The sequence below is a fragment of the Gopherus flavomarginatus genome, chromosome 8 (assembly GCF_025201925.1).
Source record: "Gopherus flavomarginatus isolate rGopFla2 chromosome 8, rGopFla2.mat.asm, whole genome shotgun sequence".
Lineage (NCBI taxonomy): Eukaryota > Metazoa > Chordata > Testudines > Testudinidae > Gopherus > Gopherus flavomarginatus.
Window position 1 is genome coordinate 36558723 of NC_066624.1, and position 14111 is coordinate 36572833.

At 43.7% G+C, this 14111-nt stretch overlaps 1 protein-coding gene across 8 annotated transcripts in view; it reads left to right on the top strand.

The window, feature by feature from the left end:
* The window catches only part of DIAPH2 (diaphanous related formin 2), an 879031-nt gene that overhangs the window by 29609 nt on the left and 835311 nt on the right, over positions 1–14111 (top strand). For all 8 annotated transcript variants that reach the window (XM_050965017.1, XM_050965016.1, XM_050965012.1 and 5 more), the window contains one exon: positions 1266–1439. In XM_050965017.1, coding sequence (XP_050820974.1) covers positions 1266–1439 — 174 coding nt within the window. The remainder of the gene's footprint in view (positions 1–1265; positions 1440–14111) is intronic.

The window sequence follows — 14111 nt, forward strand, 5'->3', positions numbered from 1 at the left end:
AGTCTTGAATCGGTTGGAAGTATTAATTTTAGACAACTGAACTTTTAACCTGTTGGTTTGTTACTTAACAATATATAAAACAGTTCAACTTAATCATTTTTATGAAAAAATTCTATAAAAAATACACTTGTAACCTAAATAAGCTGCTTAAGCCTGTTGTTGCAAATGTACAGTTTTATTGAGTCCATCTTCTTAAGGCTGTTTGATTCCATAAAATGTACATCAATAATGTGATTTGTTAAATCGCTTGTTTGCATTGATGTTAAAGCAGACATAACAAGTATTCCATTCTTCAGGCAGTGGTATAAGATAACAGGTTTTCTGACTGTTAACAGCTATCAGGGTAGAATTGTGTATTAAATAATATGGTAACAAACAGCCTTAGAATGAAGGATCATAAGATCACTCTAACTAGTGGAATGATTCTTTCTCCGGTTTTAATAATAAACTAACTGAGTATGCATGTGCTTCTAAACCCATTCGGTTTTAGTTAAGAACTTTCATTGCACATCACATGGTATGCTTTTACTGATGTCTATCAAGTATATTAAACTATGAATGGCTGTTTCTATGCAGTAAAATGATTAACTGGTTTGTGGCACTATGTGCTAATTATAAGAGACTGTACTCAACACCTAATAGAAAAGTTGGTGACAAAACCTTAAGATATTTTATATTCCTCTGGAAAATTTCTTATGTGGAAATGTGTACACCTGATGAAGCCATGATTATCCCCCAAAACTCACCATCATTCTTCAGGTAAAAGAGGACTGGGCAATTGTCTTAGAATTTCACTATTAATCAGAAATTGGCTAAAAGGACCATTACCAATTAATGTGCAGCATGCCCTTCTCCCCATTCCAACTATCTTGCAAGATTTTTCAGATCCTAATGTACTGATGTGTAGGTGAATCTGGGAATGGGAATTAAATGTGGTGATACAGGCTGTATGTCAGTGCCACTACTTGGATTAAACTTAATTCTGAATGTGGGGGGAAAAATTCCATGGGAACAAGGAGTTTTAAGAATTGTAAATAGTACAGTCTCTCTGATTTTTTTGGCCTTGCTACTTAAAATAACACTTGGTATGTTTATTGCATCATGAGCATGCAATTTGATCAATAAACATGTATGCTGCTTTCTTATTGTACATGTGTATATGTATGTGTGTATGTGTGTGTGTATGTATATATATATATATATATATATATATTTATATATACTTTGAAAAATTCCTATTTTTATCTTTTTTTGTTTGTTTTCAGCGTGACAGATTAACAAGTTTTAGAAAATCAGCTGTTAAAAAAGAGAAACCTCTCATTCAGCACCCTGATTCTCAAACCTCTCTGAGTGAATTTCCAGTTGCCCAACCATTGTTTGATGAACGTTGTATGAATTTATCAGAAAAAGAAGTTATGGATCTCTTTGAAAAAATGATGGTAAGCAATTTGCTAAGTTTTTTACTTAAATTTTCATGTATATCAACAGTTTTGAAGTGTGAGATGTCAATAAATAGTTCTTCCACCTTACTTTGAAATTTGAAACTTTGGCTGTGGAGCTGCTATTATTGTGAAGCACCAAGACATACCCTATTCTCTTCATACAAAAGACAGCTATTAAATTTTATTAGCTACATAATCTGTCACTTGACTGAATAATCAGTAAAGCTTGCCTGAGTGCATGGCATGTTCAGGAGTTGCCCAATTCAGGTCTTTGGAGAACTACAAAAGACTTGAAAAATTAAAACAAATTTGAGATCTCTATCCTTGACAAACGGTTGTTTTAAACAGTCTTCGAATAGCACAGTTACAGCAATAGTAGAAGTTTATTACTGCTTATGTGACTATTGTGAAATGGTTATGTGATCTCTGAAAAAGACTGAAGGCCTTACTAATACAAAAAGACTTTTTATATACAAATAACACTTAATTTTCTTCAGAGTCTTATGGTTTTGTGTATAAACATTAATGTGAAGGCCTATGATAAGTGAGATTTATAGCAAAATTACTACAATCATGTTTCTTAGTAACGTAGAAACCTGCTTTTAAAAAAATAAGTATGCATAGCTTGTGTACTTCAGAGGTAATTGTATTTGCATACAATTTGCTACAGAAGACCATGGTTTGCTTTGTTTCATAGCTTTTTCTCAGTTCCAATTTAACTCACATTTTCTTGGAGCTACTGAATGACCATCTGTGTACAACTTCTGTATGAGTGTTACAGATGACTGAGGATGTTTAACCCTTTTGAGCATGTGTATTGAATTAGGCCATCTAATTCCTTTCCTTAGGACTGACTATTCTTTCAGAAAGCTTGCAAGTGGCAGAGTACTGTTGGAACAAATAAGTAGTAGAGGGTCTTAATTATTAATACACTGCCGCTTTGATACCTAAATCGGCTCCAGGAGAATCTCTGTGGGAGGATTTCAGATTTTCCAGATCAACCCCAGTGAATGTAAATCATTTTGTTTTCAGAAAATGTGCATGAAATAATCAGATTGAATGCTTTAAATGACTAAGCACTTTACTCTAAAGAGGCATTGAGAGGAATAGGTTCTTTGTGATGGCTCATTTCGGTGAGCAGATTCAGTTAAGGGTATGGCTACATTTGAAATTTCAAAGCGCTGCCCTGGCAGCGCTGCGGGAGCTCTGCCGTGGCAGCGCTTTGAAGTGTGAGTGTAGTCGGAGCAGCAGTGCTGGGAGAGAGCTCTCCCAGCGCTGCATGTAAACCACATCCTTTACGGGTGTAGCTTGCAGCGCTGGCAGCCGCGCTGCCACCCTGATTACACTGATGCTTTACGGCGCTGTATCTTGCAGCGCTCGGGGGGGGAAGGTTTCACACCCCTGAGCGCGAAAGTTGCAGCGCTGTAAAGTGTGAGTGTAGTCATGGCCTAAACTAGTTCTATTTTAAGAGCTCTCAATTAAAGCTGAAAGCATAAAAATCTAACAGTTTGCTGCTACCACAAGTAATGGATAATTATGACCTACTAGAGACTCTTAATTTGTCAACTGAGCACAAATGAGATGCTAAAATGTGATAACGTTTTGCGAGAGTATGATAGAAAGTTAGCATAGTTTTTAGAATATTAAGCAACACTAGTACATAGAAGCTTGAGTCCGTGGTGTGCCAGTACAAATTGAACAGAAGCAACATGTATTCATGTTTGGAAGGTGAAAATATTTTTTCGTTCCAAAGTCTTAATATAGTTTTTGATTGCATCTGAATTTTTACAAGGATTATTCCCTTTTCAGAAAAGGTTATGCTTACCTTCATGGCACCACATCTATGTAAGGGGAGCTGCCTTGACTTTGGGTACGTCTACGGTACAGGATTATTCCGATTTTACATAAACCGGTTTTGTAAAACAGATTGTATAAAGTCGAGTGCATGTGGTCACACTAAGCACATTATTTCGGCTGTGTGCGTCCATGTACCGAGGCGGGTGTCAATTTCTGGAGTGTTGCACTGTGGGTAGCTATCCCGTAGTTATCCCATAGTTCCCGCAGTCGCCTCCGCCCATTGGAATTCTGCGTTAGGATCCCAATGCATGGTGGTGCAAAAACAGTGTTGCGGATGATTCTGGGTAAATGTCGTCACTCATTCCTTCCTCTGTGAAAGCAATGGCAGACAATCATCTCATGCCCTTTTTTCCTGGATTGCCCTGGCAGACTACACAGCATGGCAACCATGGAGCCTGTTTTGCCTTTTGTCACTGTCACTGTATGTGTACTGGATGCCGCTGACAGAAGTGGTACTGCAGCGCTACACAGCAGCATTCATTTGCCTTTGCAAGGTAGCAGAGACAGTTACCAGTCGTTCTGTACCGTCTGCTGTGCCATTGTAAATTGGCAATGAGGTAACGGTTATCAGTCTTTCTATACCATCTGCTCCTATCATGGGTGCTCCTGGCTGACCTTCGCTGATGTCGGCTGGGGGCGCAAAGTCAAAAATGGGAATGACTCCCCGGGTCATTCCCTCCTTTATGTTGTATCTAAAAAGAGTCAGTCCTGCCTAGAATATGGGGCAAGTGTACTAGAGAACCAGTGTACCAGAGAGCACAGCCGCTCCGTGTCAGATCCTGCAGAAATGATGAGCTGCATGCCATTCTAGGGTGTGCCCCTACAACAACCTCACCCGTTGCTTCCCTCCTCCCCCTACCCTTCTGGCCTAGTGTTACAGGGTCCCCCCATTTGTGTGATGAAGTAATAAAGAATGCAGAAATAAGAAACACTGACTTTTTAGTGAGATAAAATGAGGGGGACGGCAGCCTCCAGCTGCTCTGATAGTCCAAGCAGGACATTAAATGGTAGAGGGGAGAGGAGCCCAGCATCCCGTTCAGAATCTTTTCTTTAGACATGAAAGGCGGGGGGGGGGGGGGCCTGATGGAGTTCAGCCCCCAGTTGCTATGATGAGGATGGTTACCAGCTGTTCTGTACCATCTGCCGGGAATAACCAGGAGTCTTTTCTATTTTTACTCAGGCGCCCCCAGCTGACCTCACCTGAGGCCAGTCAGGAGCACTCATGGGATGATGACGAGGACGGCTACCAGTCTTACTGCACTGTACCGTCTGCCACCGGGGAAGGGAGGGGAGAGGATGCTGCTGTTCAGTGCCTCAGCACCATGTCTACCAACAGCATGCAGTAGACATACGGTGACATTGAAAAAAAGTCAAGAAATGATTTTTTTCCCTTTTCTTTCACGGGGAGGGGAGGGGGAGTAAATTGACAAGATATACCCTGAACCACCCCGGACGATGTGTTTGACCCTACAGGCATTGGGAGCTCACCCAAGAATGCAAATGCTTTTCGGAGACTGTGGGGACTTTGGGGTAGGCTGGAGTCCTCAGCCCCCCCTCCTTCCTCCATGAGCGTCCATTTGATTCTTTGGCTTTCCATTACACTTGTCACACAGCACTGTGCTGTGGACTCTGTCTCATAGCCTGGAGATTTTTTTCAAATGCTTTGGCATTTCATCTTCTGTAACGGAGCTCTGATAGAACAGATTTGTCTCCCTATACAGCGATCAGATCCAGTATCTCCCGTACGGTCCATGCTGGAGCTCTTTTTGGATTTGAGACTGCATCGCCACCTGTGCTGATCAGAGCTCCACACTGGGCAAACAGGAAATGCAATTCAAAAGTTCGCGGGGCTTTTCCTGTCTACCTGGCCAGTGCATCCAAGTTCGGATCGCTTTCCAGAGCAGTCACAGTGGTGCACTGTGGGATACCGCCCGGAGGCCTATACCGTCGATTTGCAGCCACACTAACCCTAATCCGATATGGTAATACTGATTTCAGTGCTACTCTTCTCGTCGAGGAGGAGTACAGAAACCGGTTTAAAGAGCCGTTTATACTGATATAAAGGGCCTCATTTTGTGAACGGGTGCAGCGTTAAATTGGTATAAACGCATAGTGTAGACCAGGCCTTTGAGCTCCTTCTCCTGTGATCCAAAACACATTCATATACAGGTGTGAACATAAATTAGGCTTACTTTATTACGGAGTGATTGTTAATGCAATCAACTATAGATTAAACTAAGATCAGTACTTAAAGCATGAATAAGAAAGTAAAACCATTTGTTCATGCCTGAGTATCACTGATGACATAGCAGAGTGACGTGCTCAGGGACATTAGCTCTGTGGAAGCTTGCAACACCAGACAGCTACTGGTCAGTCGGGCATCAATTTGGAGTTGGCAAATCTACTGAGGGGGCTGCTGTGATGCAAGTAGCCAAGGCAGTCAAAGAGCTGCTGATATCAAGGGTAGTGACTCTGGGAAATGTGCAGGTCATAGTGGATGGCTTTGCTGCAGTGGGATTCCCTAACTGTGGTGGGGCGACAGATACACCCCATATCCCTATCTTGGCACCGGAGAACCAAGCCGGCGAGTACATAAACCGAAAGGGGTACTTTTCAGTGCTGCTGCGCGCACTGGTGGATCACAAGGGATGTTTCACCAACATCAACGTGGGATGGCCGGGCAAGGTACATGACGCTCGTGTCTCCAGGAAGCCTGGTCTGTTTCAGAAGCTGCAGGAAGGGACTTTCTTCCCAAACCAGAAAATAACTGTTGGGGATGTTGAAATGCCTATAACTATCCTTGGGGACCCAGCCTACCCCTTAATGCTGTAGCTCATGAAGCCATACACAGGCAGTTTGGACAGTTGTCAGGAGCTGTTCAACTATAGGCTGAGCAAGTGCAGAACGGTGGTAGAATGTGCCTTTGGACATTTAAAAGTGCGCTGGTGCAGTTTACTAACTTGGATAGACCTCAGTGAAACCAATAATCCCATTGTTATTACTGCTTGATGTGCGCTCCACAATATCTGTGAGAGTAAGGGGGAGACGTTTATGGCGGGGTGGGGGGTTGAGGCAAATCGCCTGGCCACTTATTACACGTAGCCAGACACCAGGGCGGTTAGAAGAGTACAGGAGGGCGTGGTGCACATCAGAGAGGCTTTGAAAACCAGTTTAATGACTGGCCAGGCTATGATGTGAAAGTTCTGTTTTGTTTCTCCTTGATGAAGCCCTTCCCCCTCCACCTCGGTTCACTCTACTTTCCTGTAAGCTAACCATCCTCCATTCCCCCATTGATCACCGCTTGCAGAGGCAATAAAGTCATTGTTGCTTCACATTGATGTAGTCTTTATTAATTCATCATACAAATAGGGGGAAAACTGCCAAGGTAGCCCTGAAGGGGTGGTGAAGGAGGGAAGCACTGGGTGGGGTGGGATGGTGGATGAGGGGAGGAGAGAAGGACAAGACCACACTGCACTTTAAAACTTAAAAACTTATTGAAGGCCAGCCTTCTGTTGCTTGGGCAATCTTCTGGGGTCAAGTGGCTGGGTGGCTGGAAAACCCCCCACCGCATTCTTGAGCATCTGGGTGAGGAGGCAATGGAACTTGGGAAGAAGAGCTGTTGGTTACACAGGGGCTGTAGCGGCTGTCTGTGCTCCTGCTGCCTTTCCTGAAGCTCAGCCATATGCTAGAGCATGTGAGTTTGATCTTCCAACAGCCTGAGCATCGACTCTTGCCTTCTGTCAGCAAGCTGATGCTACCTATCATCTTCAGCCTGCCACTTACTCTCTTCAGCTCGCCATCTCTCCTCGCGTTCATATTGTGCTTTCCAGCACTCTGACATTGTCTGTCTCCACGCATTCTGCTGTGTTGTCAGTGTGGAAGGACAGCAGGAGCTCAGAGAACATTTCATCCCGAGTGTGTTTTTTTTGCCTTCTAATCTTCAGTAGCCTCTGCGAAGGAGAAACATTTGTAGCTGGTGGAGGAAAAGGGAGAGTGGTTAAAAAGACACATTTTAGAGAAAAATGGGTACACTCTTTCACGTTAAACCTTGCTGTTCACATTACATAGCACATGTGCTTTCGTTACAAGGTGGCATTTTGCTTCTTGTACTGAGGGCCTGCCAGTTTGGTGTGAGAGATCACTCACGCTTCACCGCGTGGCTAGCAGTGGGGAACATTTCTGTTCAGCCACAGCCAAACAGCCGAGCAGGAGCAGGCACCTCTGAATGTCCCCTTAATAAAAGTGTCCTATTTCAACCAGGTGACCATGAATGATATCACTCTCCTGAGGATAACACAATGAGATAAAGAACGGATGTTGTTTGAATGCCAGCAAACACCAGGACCATACGCGGCCATGCTTTGTTATGCAATGATTCCCGACTATGTATAATACTTATGGAGATGTCCCTGGAGGATTTCTGCTCCATCCCCATACATGTTAACAGACTTTTCCGGTAGCTGTACTGGCCGCGAATGCCAGAGCAAATTGATCATTAAACACGCTTGCTTTTAAACCATGTGTAGTATTTACAAAGATACACTCACCAGAGGTCCCTTCTTTGCTTTGAGCGTCCGGGAGCATGCCCTGGGTGGGTTCAGGGGTTACTGGCTCCAGGTCCAGGATGAAAAACCATATCTTGACTGTTGGGGAAACCGGTTTCTCCACTTCCTTGCTGTGAGCTATCTTCAGTCTCATCATCATCATCTTCCTCATCCCAAAACCTGCTTCCGTGTTGCGTGATTCTCCATTGACAGAGTCAAAGCACAGGGTTGGGGTAGTGTTGGCTGTACCCCCTATCATGACATGCAGCTCACCATAGAAGTGGCATGTTTGGGGCTCTGATCTGGAGCGGCCGTTAGCCTCTCTGGCTTTGTGGTAGGCTTGCCTTAGCTCCTTAATTTTCACGTGGCATTGCTGTGCATCTCTGTTATAGCCTCTGTCCTTCATGCCCATTGAGACTTTTTCTAATGTTTTGGCGTTTTGTTTACTGAAACGGAGTTCAGCTCGCACGGATTTGTCTCCCCGTAGGGTGAGCAGATCCCATACCTCCCGTTTGGTCCATACTGAAGCTCTTTTGCGATCCTGGGACTCCATCATGGTCACCTCTGCTGATGAGATCTGATGAGATCTGCACTCACCTGCACCTTGCCATGCTGGCCAAACAGGAAATGAGATTCAGAATTTCATGGGCCTTTTTCTGTCTACCTGGCCAGTGCCTCTGAGTTGAGAGTGCTGTCCAGAGCGGTCACAATGAAGCACTCTGGGATAGCTCCCGGAGGCCAATACCGTCTAATTGCATCACACTACCCCAAATTTGACCCAGTAAGGCTGATTTCAGTGTTAATCCCTCGTCGGAGGTAGAGTAAATAAATTGATTTAAAGAGCCCTTTAAGTCGGAAAAAAAGGGCTTTGTCTTGTGGACGGATCCAGGCTTAAATCAAGGTAACGCTGCTAAATTCGACCTAAAATCGTAATGTAGACCAGGCCATAGATGAAAAAAATGTTGGGAAACAGTCAACATGGCTCTTGTAAAGGGAAATGATGCCTCACCAATCTATTAGAATTCTTAGAGGGAGGTCAAAAAATGTGGACAAAGGTGATCCAGTGGATATAGTGTACTTGAACTTTGACAAAGACTTTGACGAGGTCCCTCACTAAAGACTCTTAAGCAGAATCACTAGTGATGGAATTGGAGGGAAGGTCCTCTCATGGATCAGTACCTGGTTAAAAGACAGGAAACATTTCAATTATGCTTACAAAATGATGGGATCTAAATTAGCTGCTGCCCCTTAGAAGGAGATTATGGATAGTTCTTCGAGTGCTTGCTCATATCGATTCCAATTATGTGTGGACACGCTGGGTGCATGGCCATTGGATAATTTTTTCCATACAAGGAGAGATTAAGAAGACTGGGACTAGTGTGATGGGATCCCCCTGGAGTGCAACCTGGGACCGGGATGCAGCCTGGCACTATGCCCTCTGAACTCTCCTCAGCCGAGGCTGTCTCTCTCAATGCCTTGCTAGTGACCAGCAGCAACCCCTCCAGGAGCCGTGATCGCTCAGTACAACTGCATGTGGAGCCCCACACCCAGCTAGATTGCATGAATGTATCCAGAGCCCTCATGAATCACACAGAGAAAGGCACCGGCCAAATAGCCCCAGTTCCCAGCACTTTACTCCAGGAAAGGGCAGTGCAGGTTTATTAATTTTTTCACATCGGCCTTTGCAAACCTGAGTGGATTTGCCCCAGACTTCATACAAACTCACTGGTAAAGATGAACAATTAAACAACTGCATCGACTATAAAAGGTAGGTTGTTTTTTTTAGGTGATATTAAGTGATAGGCAAAAAGTCAGAATGGTTACCAAAATAAAACATAAGCATGCAGTCTAAACTCTCAACACTATTAGATTGGTCAACATCTAGATTAAGCAGTTTTTCTGACCCCACTGGATATTGCAGTCCTTAATATACAGGTGTCTTCCTTAAACCTGGGCCATTCTCCTCTGTTGGAGTCTTGTCTTCTCAGTGATAGTTGATTTCAGAAGGTGGGAGGCAGGAGATGGGCCTGGTATGTGTCCACTCTGTCTATCTGTCTGTTTTATACCCTCAGTCCATGTGCTTGGGGAGCACAAGTCCAGACGTGTGGAGGGCATTGTTGAGTCTCTCCAAGCAAAGTTGAGCAATTCCTCTGGTGTGGCCTCATGCATGTGAGTCATTGCAGCAGTAGCTCTCTTGCTGGACAATGGCTGTTGATGGGTTATTTGACACCCAACCCGGGCGTTGGTTACTTTCTTTGCTGTTGCCTCTGGGGAGCTAATACTTGGCTGATTTTCCAACTTACAATGTCTTTTAGTGGCCACCATAGAACACAATTCTCATAACTTCATATACATTAATGATACACATATATGGATAGAGAAATGCCTTTCAGTAGATCACAACCTTTCTCCTGATACCTTTACAAGGCATGCTTTTTATGTAAGGTCGCAATTATATGAAAATGAGGAATATGGGGGTTACAGTATGCTTCCCCAAGGTATAGAATTTCACAACTAGTCAGCTTGGAAAAGTGACAGCTGAGGCAGGATATGACAGAAGTATATGAAATCGTGATTGATATGGAGAAAGTAAATAGGGAAGTGCTTACCCTTTCACATAACACATGAATGAGGGGTGTAATGGAATTATTAGGCAGCAGGTTTAAAACAAGGAAAAGGAAGTACTTCTTCACACAGTGCACAGTCAGTCTTTGGCACTCATTGATTGGGGTTGTTGTGAAGGCCAAAAATATAACTGGATTCAAAAAAGTGTTAGATAAGTTCATAAAGAATAGGTCCATTAATGGCTATTACTCAGGTCAATCAGGGATGCAACCCTATGCTCTGGGTGTCCCTGGGCCTCTAACTGCCAGAATCTAGGATTTAAAGATAAGGGATGGATCATCGGATAATTTGCCCTGTTGAGTTCATGCCCCCTGAAGTATCTAGCATTGGTCATTGTCAGAAGACAGGATACTGGAGCGTTGGTCTGACCAAGTATGGCCATTCTTATGTTTTGGAAGTTAGCTTGGGTCATCCCAACGATAGACCTGTTCACAACAAAGGACAACAAGTAATGTATCTGCTCTGAGGGCCTCAGTCTGGCCTCCCTGATGAACACCTTCCACCTCAGTTGGAAGTTGACTCTCCTATATGCATTTCCTCCAGTTGTCATAAGTTCACAGATCATGCTTCAGTTGAAACTGGGTCAGGCCAAACTCATTCTCCTTGCCCATGCATGGCTGAAGCAGTGCTGGTTTCCCAACATCTTTGCGCTGTTAGTTCAGCCTCCCATACACCTTCCTATCCATACTTGCTGAGACAGAATCATGATTGCACGTTGAATCCTGTGCTCAGCGCCTTGCATTTTCAGGCATGGCTGCTCTGTGTTTTGAAAGAGGAGGTAGAGCATTGTTTGGCGGCTATTTAATAGGTCCTACCCAGTAGAAAACTTTCCACCAGAATGGCCTGTTTGGTAAAATGGAAGTAGTTTTGGCCTGCGGAGTTCAGCCAACTGTGACTTGTATCCAGAACATCTTGGAGTATTTGCTGCTTTTTCAGTCATCAGGCCTTATGATTTGCCACTAGATACGCCCTCAATGAGCTATCTCAGCCTTTCATCTGCCATTCATAGAAGATCAGTATTTTCTAGTGCTACGGTAGTGATATTCTTCATCTCCATCTGCTGGTGTGGAAAAATATTCCCTTGTGAGACCTTAACTCAATCTCTGCAGCTCTGATGTGACCCCTGTTCACGCCTCTTGCATCTTGTCCCTTTTCTCTCATGTCAAAAACTACATTCCTCATGACAATAACACATGCAAACTGTGTGCGAGTTGCAGGCGTTGGTGGTGGAACCTCCTTATACAAAATTCACCAAGGATAGTGACTTTGTGGCTTCACCCAAAATTTGTGTCTAAAGTGGTCTGTTTCATTTGTACCAGACCTATGTCTTTTCCTAAGCCTCATTCATACCTGGAGGATCAGTGCCTTCATATGTTAAATATCAGATGATGTCTGTCCTTCTACCTTGGCAGGACTAAACCCTTTTGAGCTTTACTTCATCTGTTGGTGTTGTATGCAGATCGTGTAAAGAAACAGGTAGTCTCCTCATAGATGATCAGGGTAAAACTTGTTGCATCAAGACTACATCCAAAACTGCTTCAGCTCCATGGGTGTGAAGCCATTCTACGAGAGCGCAAGCTGCGTCAGTGGGGTTTTTGAGTGACAGCTGAATATTGGACATTTGCAGGGATGCCACTTGGTCAGTGATACATAAGTTTCTGAACCATTAAGCCATTATCACTGTGATGGTACCTCCCATAAGGCTTTTTGGAAATATGCTTAGAATGTGTTTCATGCTACATATACCATGTAACATCCCAAAGGTTATGATCTACTGAATGTATTAATGTATCATTTTTGTATTAGAAATTATGAATGTTAACTGTGTACTTGCTTGATTTCTAAATAACCTTAGTAGAGCATTTGGTCAATTTCTGGAGAAAGGAAAGTTGGAATTAAGTACCTAATCAAGAAACACTTAAAGGACAATGGATCTTGGAATGCTCCAATCCACATTAAAAAGTCTGCTTGAGGACGTTCAGGGTAGCATGAGAACAATGGATGCTACCTGTAAAAACTGTGAGTCATGCCCATGTGAATTGCCCAGGTGACTCCTAAACTTCATCTTGGAGCTGGACTTTGCATAAGAGTGAGGAGGGGGTCTCCACTCTATTTTAAACCCCTGGAAGACCTCTCCATTTTGTCTTCAGCTGGCTAAAGAGGGAGCCTCTCCACCCCCCAGGATACTTGAAAGAAAATGGAACAAAGGACAGTAACTACAGGGGGTGTGAGTGGTTGCTGGACCCAGGCTAAAAGGAGATTAGTCTGTAAAAGGGAGCATTCTGGAACTGGTGAGGATCTTATCTGTATTCAGTTTGATTAGACATGGATTTGCGCATTTTATTTTGCTTGGTGACTTACTTTGTACTGTCTGTTACTACTTGGAACCACTTAAATCCTACTTTCTGTATTTAATAAAATCACTTTTTACTTATTAATTAATTCAGAGTATGCATTAATAGCTGGGGGAACAAACAACTGTGCATATCTCTCTATCAGTGTTATAGAGGGCGAACAATTTATGAGTTTACCCTGCATAAACTTTATACAGGGTAAAACGCATTTATTTGGGTTTAGACCACATTGGGAGTTGGGCACCTGGGTGTTAAAGACAAGCACACTTCTGTTAGCTGCTTTCAGGTAAACCTGCAGTTCTGAGACAAGTAATTCAGACCCTGGGTCTTTGTTGGAGCACATGGGAGTATCTGGCTCAGCAAGTCAAGGTGCTGGAGTCCTGAACTGGCAGGGAAAACGGGAATAGAGGTAGTTTGGCACATCAGTTGGCAGTTCCCTGGGGGTTTCTGTGATCCAACCTGTCAGAACCACTGCGTCAAGACAGATGCAAATGTAGGGAAGGCAATCTTTGTCAAATAGGTGACTCACAAGCAGCGTCTAAGTGTAATACAGGGCTGCATCTACTCAAAAAACAAATGGTTACTTCTTGTAACTGTACTTCTTTGAGATGTGATGCAGACACATATTCCACGATTCACCCTCCATCCTCTCTGTTTTGAAGTCTAGTTTCTGGGCATTGGATGCACAGGAACTGAGGGTGGTCTGGGCAGTGCTGCCTCACATAGGTGGGAAAGGGCTAGGGCCATGAGGCACAAGCACAGGCTTCACCCCATGGGTATTGTTAAGCAACATTTTTTGGCTCCAGTATGCTGGGCATGCGCACACACCTAAGTGGAATTTTGAGTAACAATTACAGTAAATAGCTGTTTCTTCCCTTTGTTGTGGAGCTTGCAACTCTGACAAAGGAGAAATGAATTTGAGGAATCAGCTATGTGAACATATTTGGTCTGTTAGACCAGGGCTTCCTGTGCCTTGGAATAGGAGATGCAGGAAGATAAGGTGTCTGGATGGCTGGGGAAGCATATCCTAGGCTAGGATGAAGGGATTCCCAAGACTTGGAGGAAGAATAACCTAGGATGAGGAAGCCAGGAATGCAGTATGTGAAGGGGCTTGATGCTGGGTTTGTAAGTTCGTTTCCCTCCCATTTGTCTTACAGCCAACCAGGCCATATAGTGCAGGCTCTCAGCTTGGATCCTTATTTTAGTAGCTTTTCCATACCCCTTATTCTCAAGCTACTGTACATAAAAATACACTTTGTGATGGCAACACAAAAAACCCCTTTGTTTTT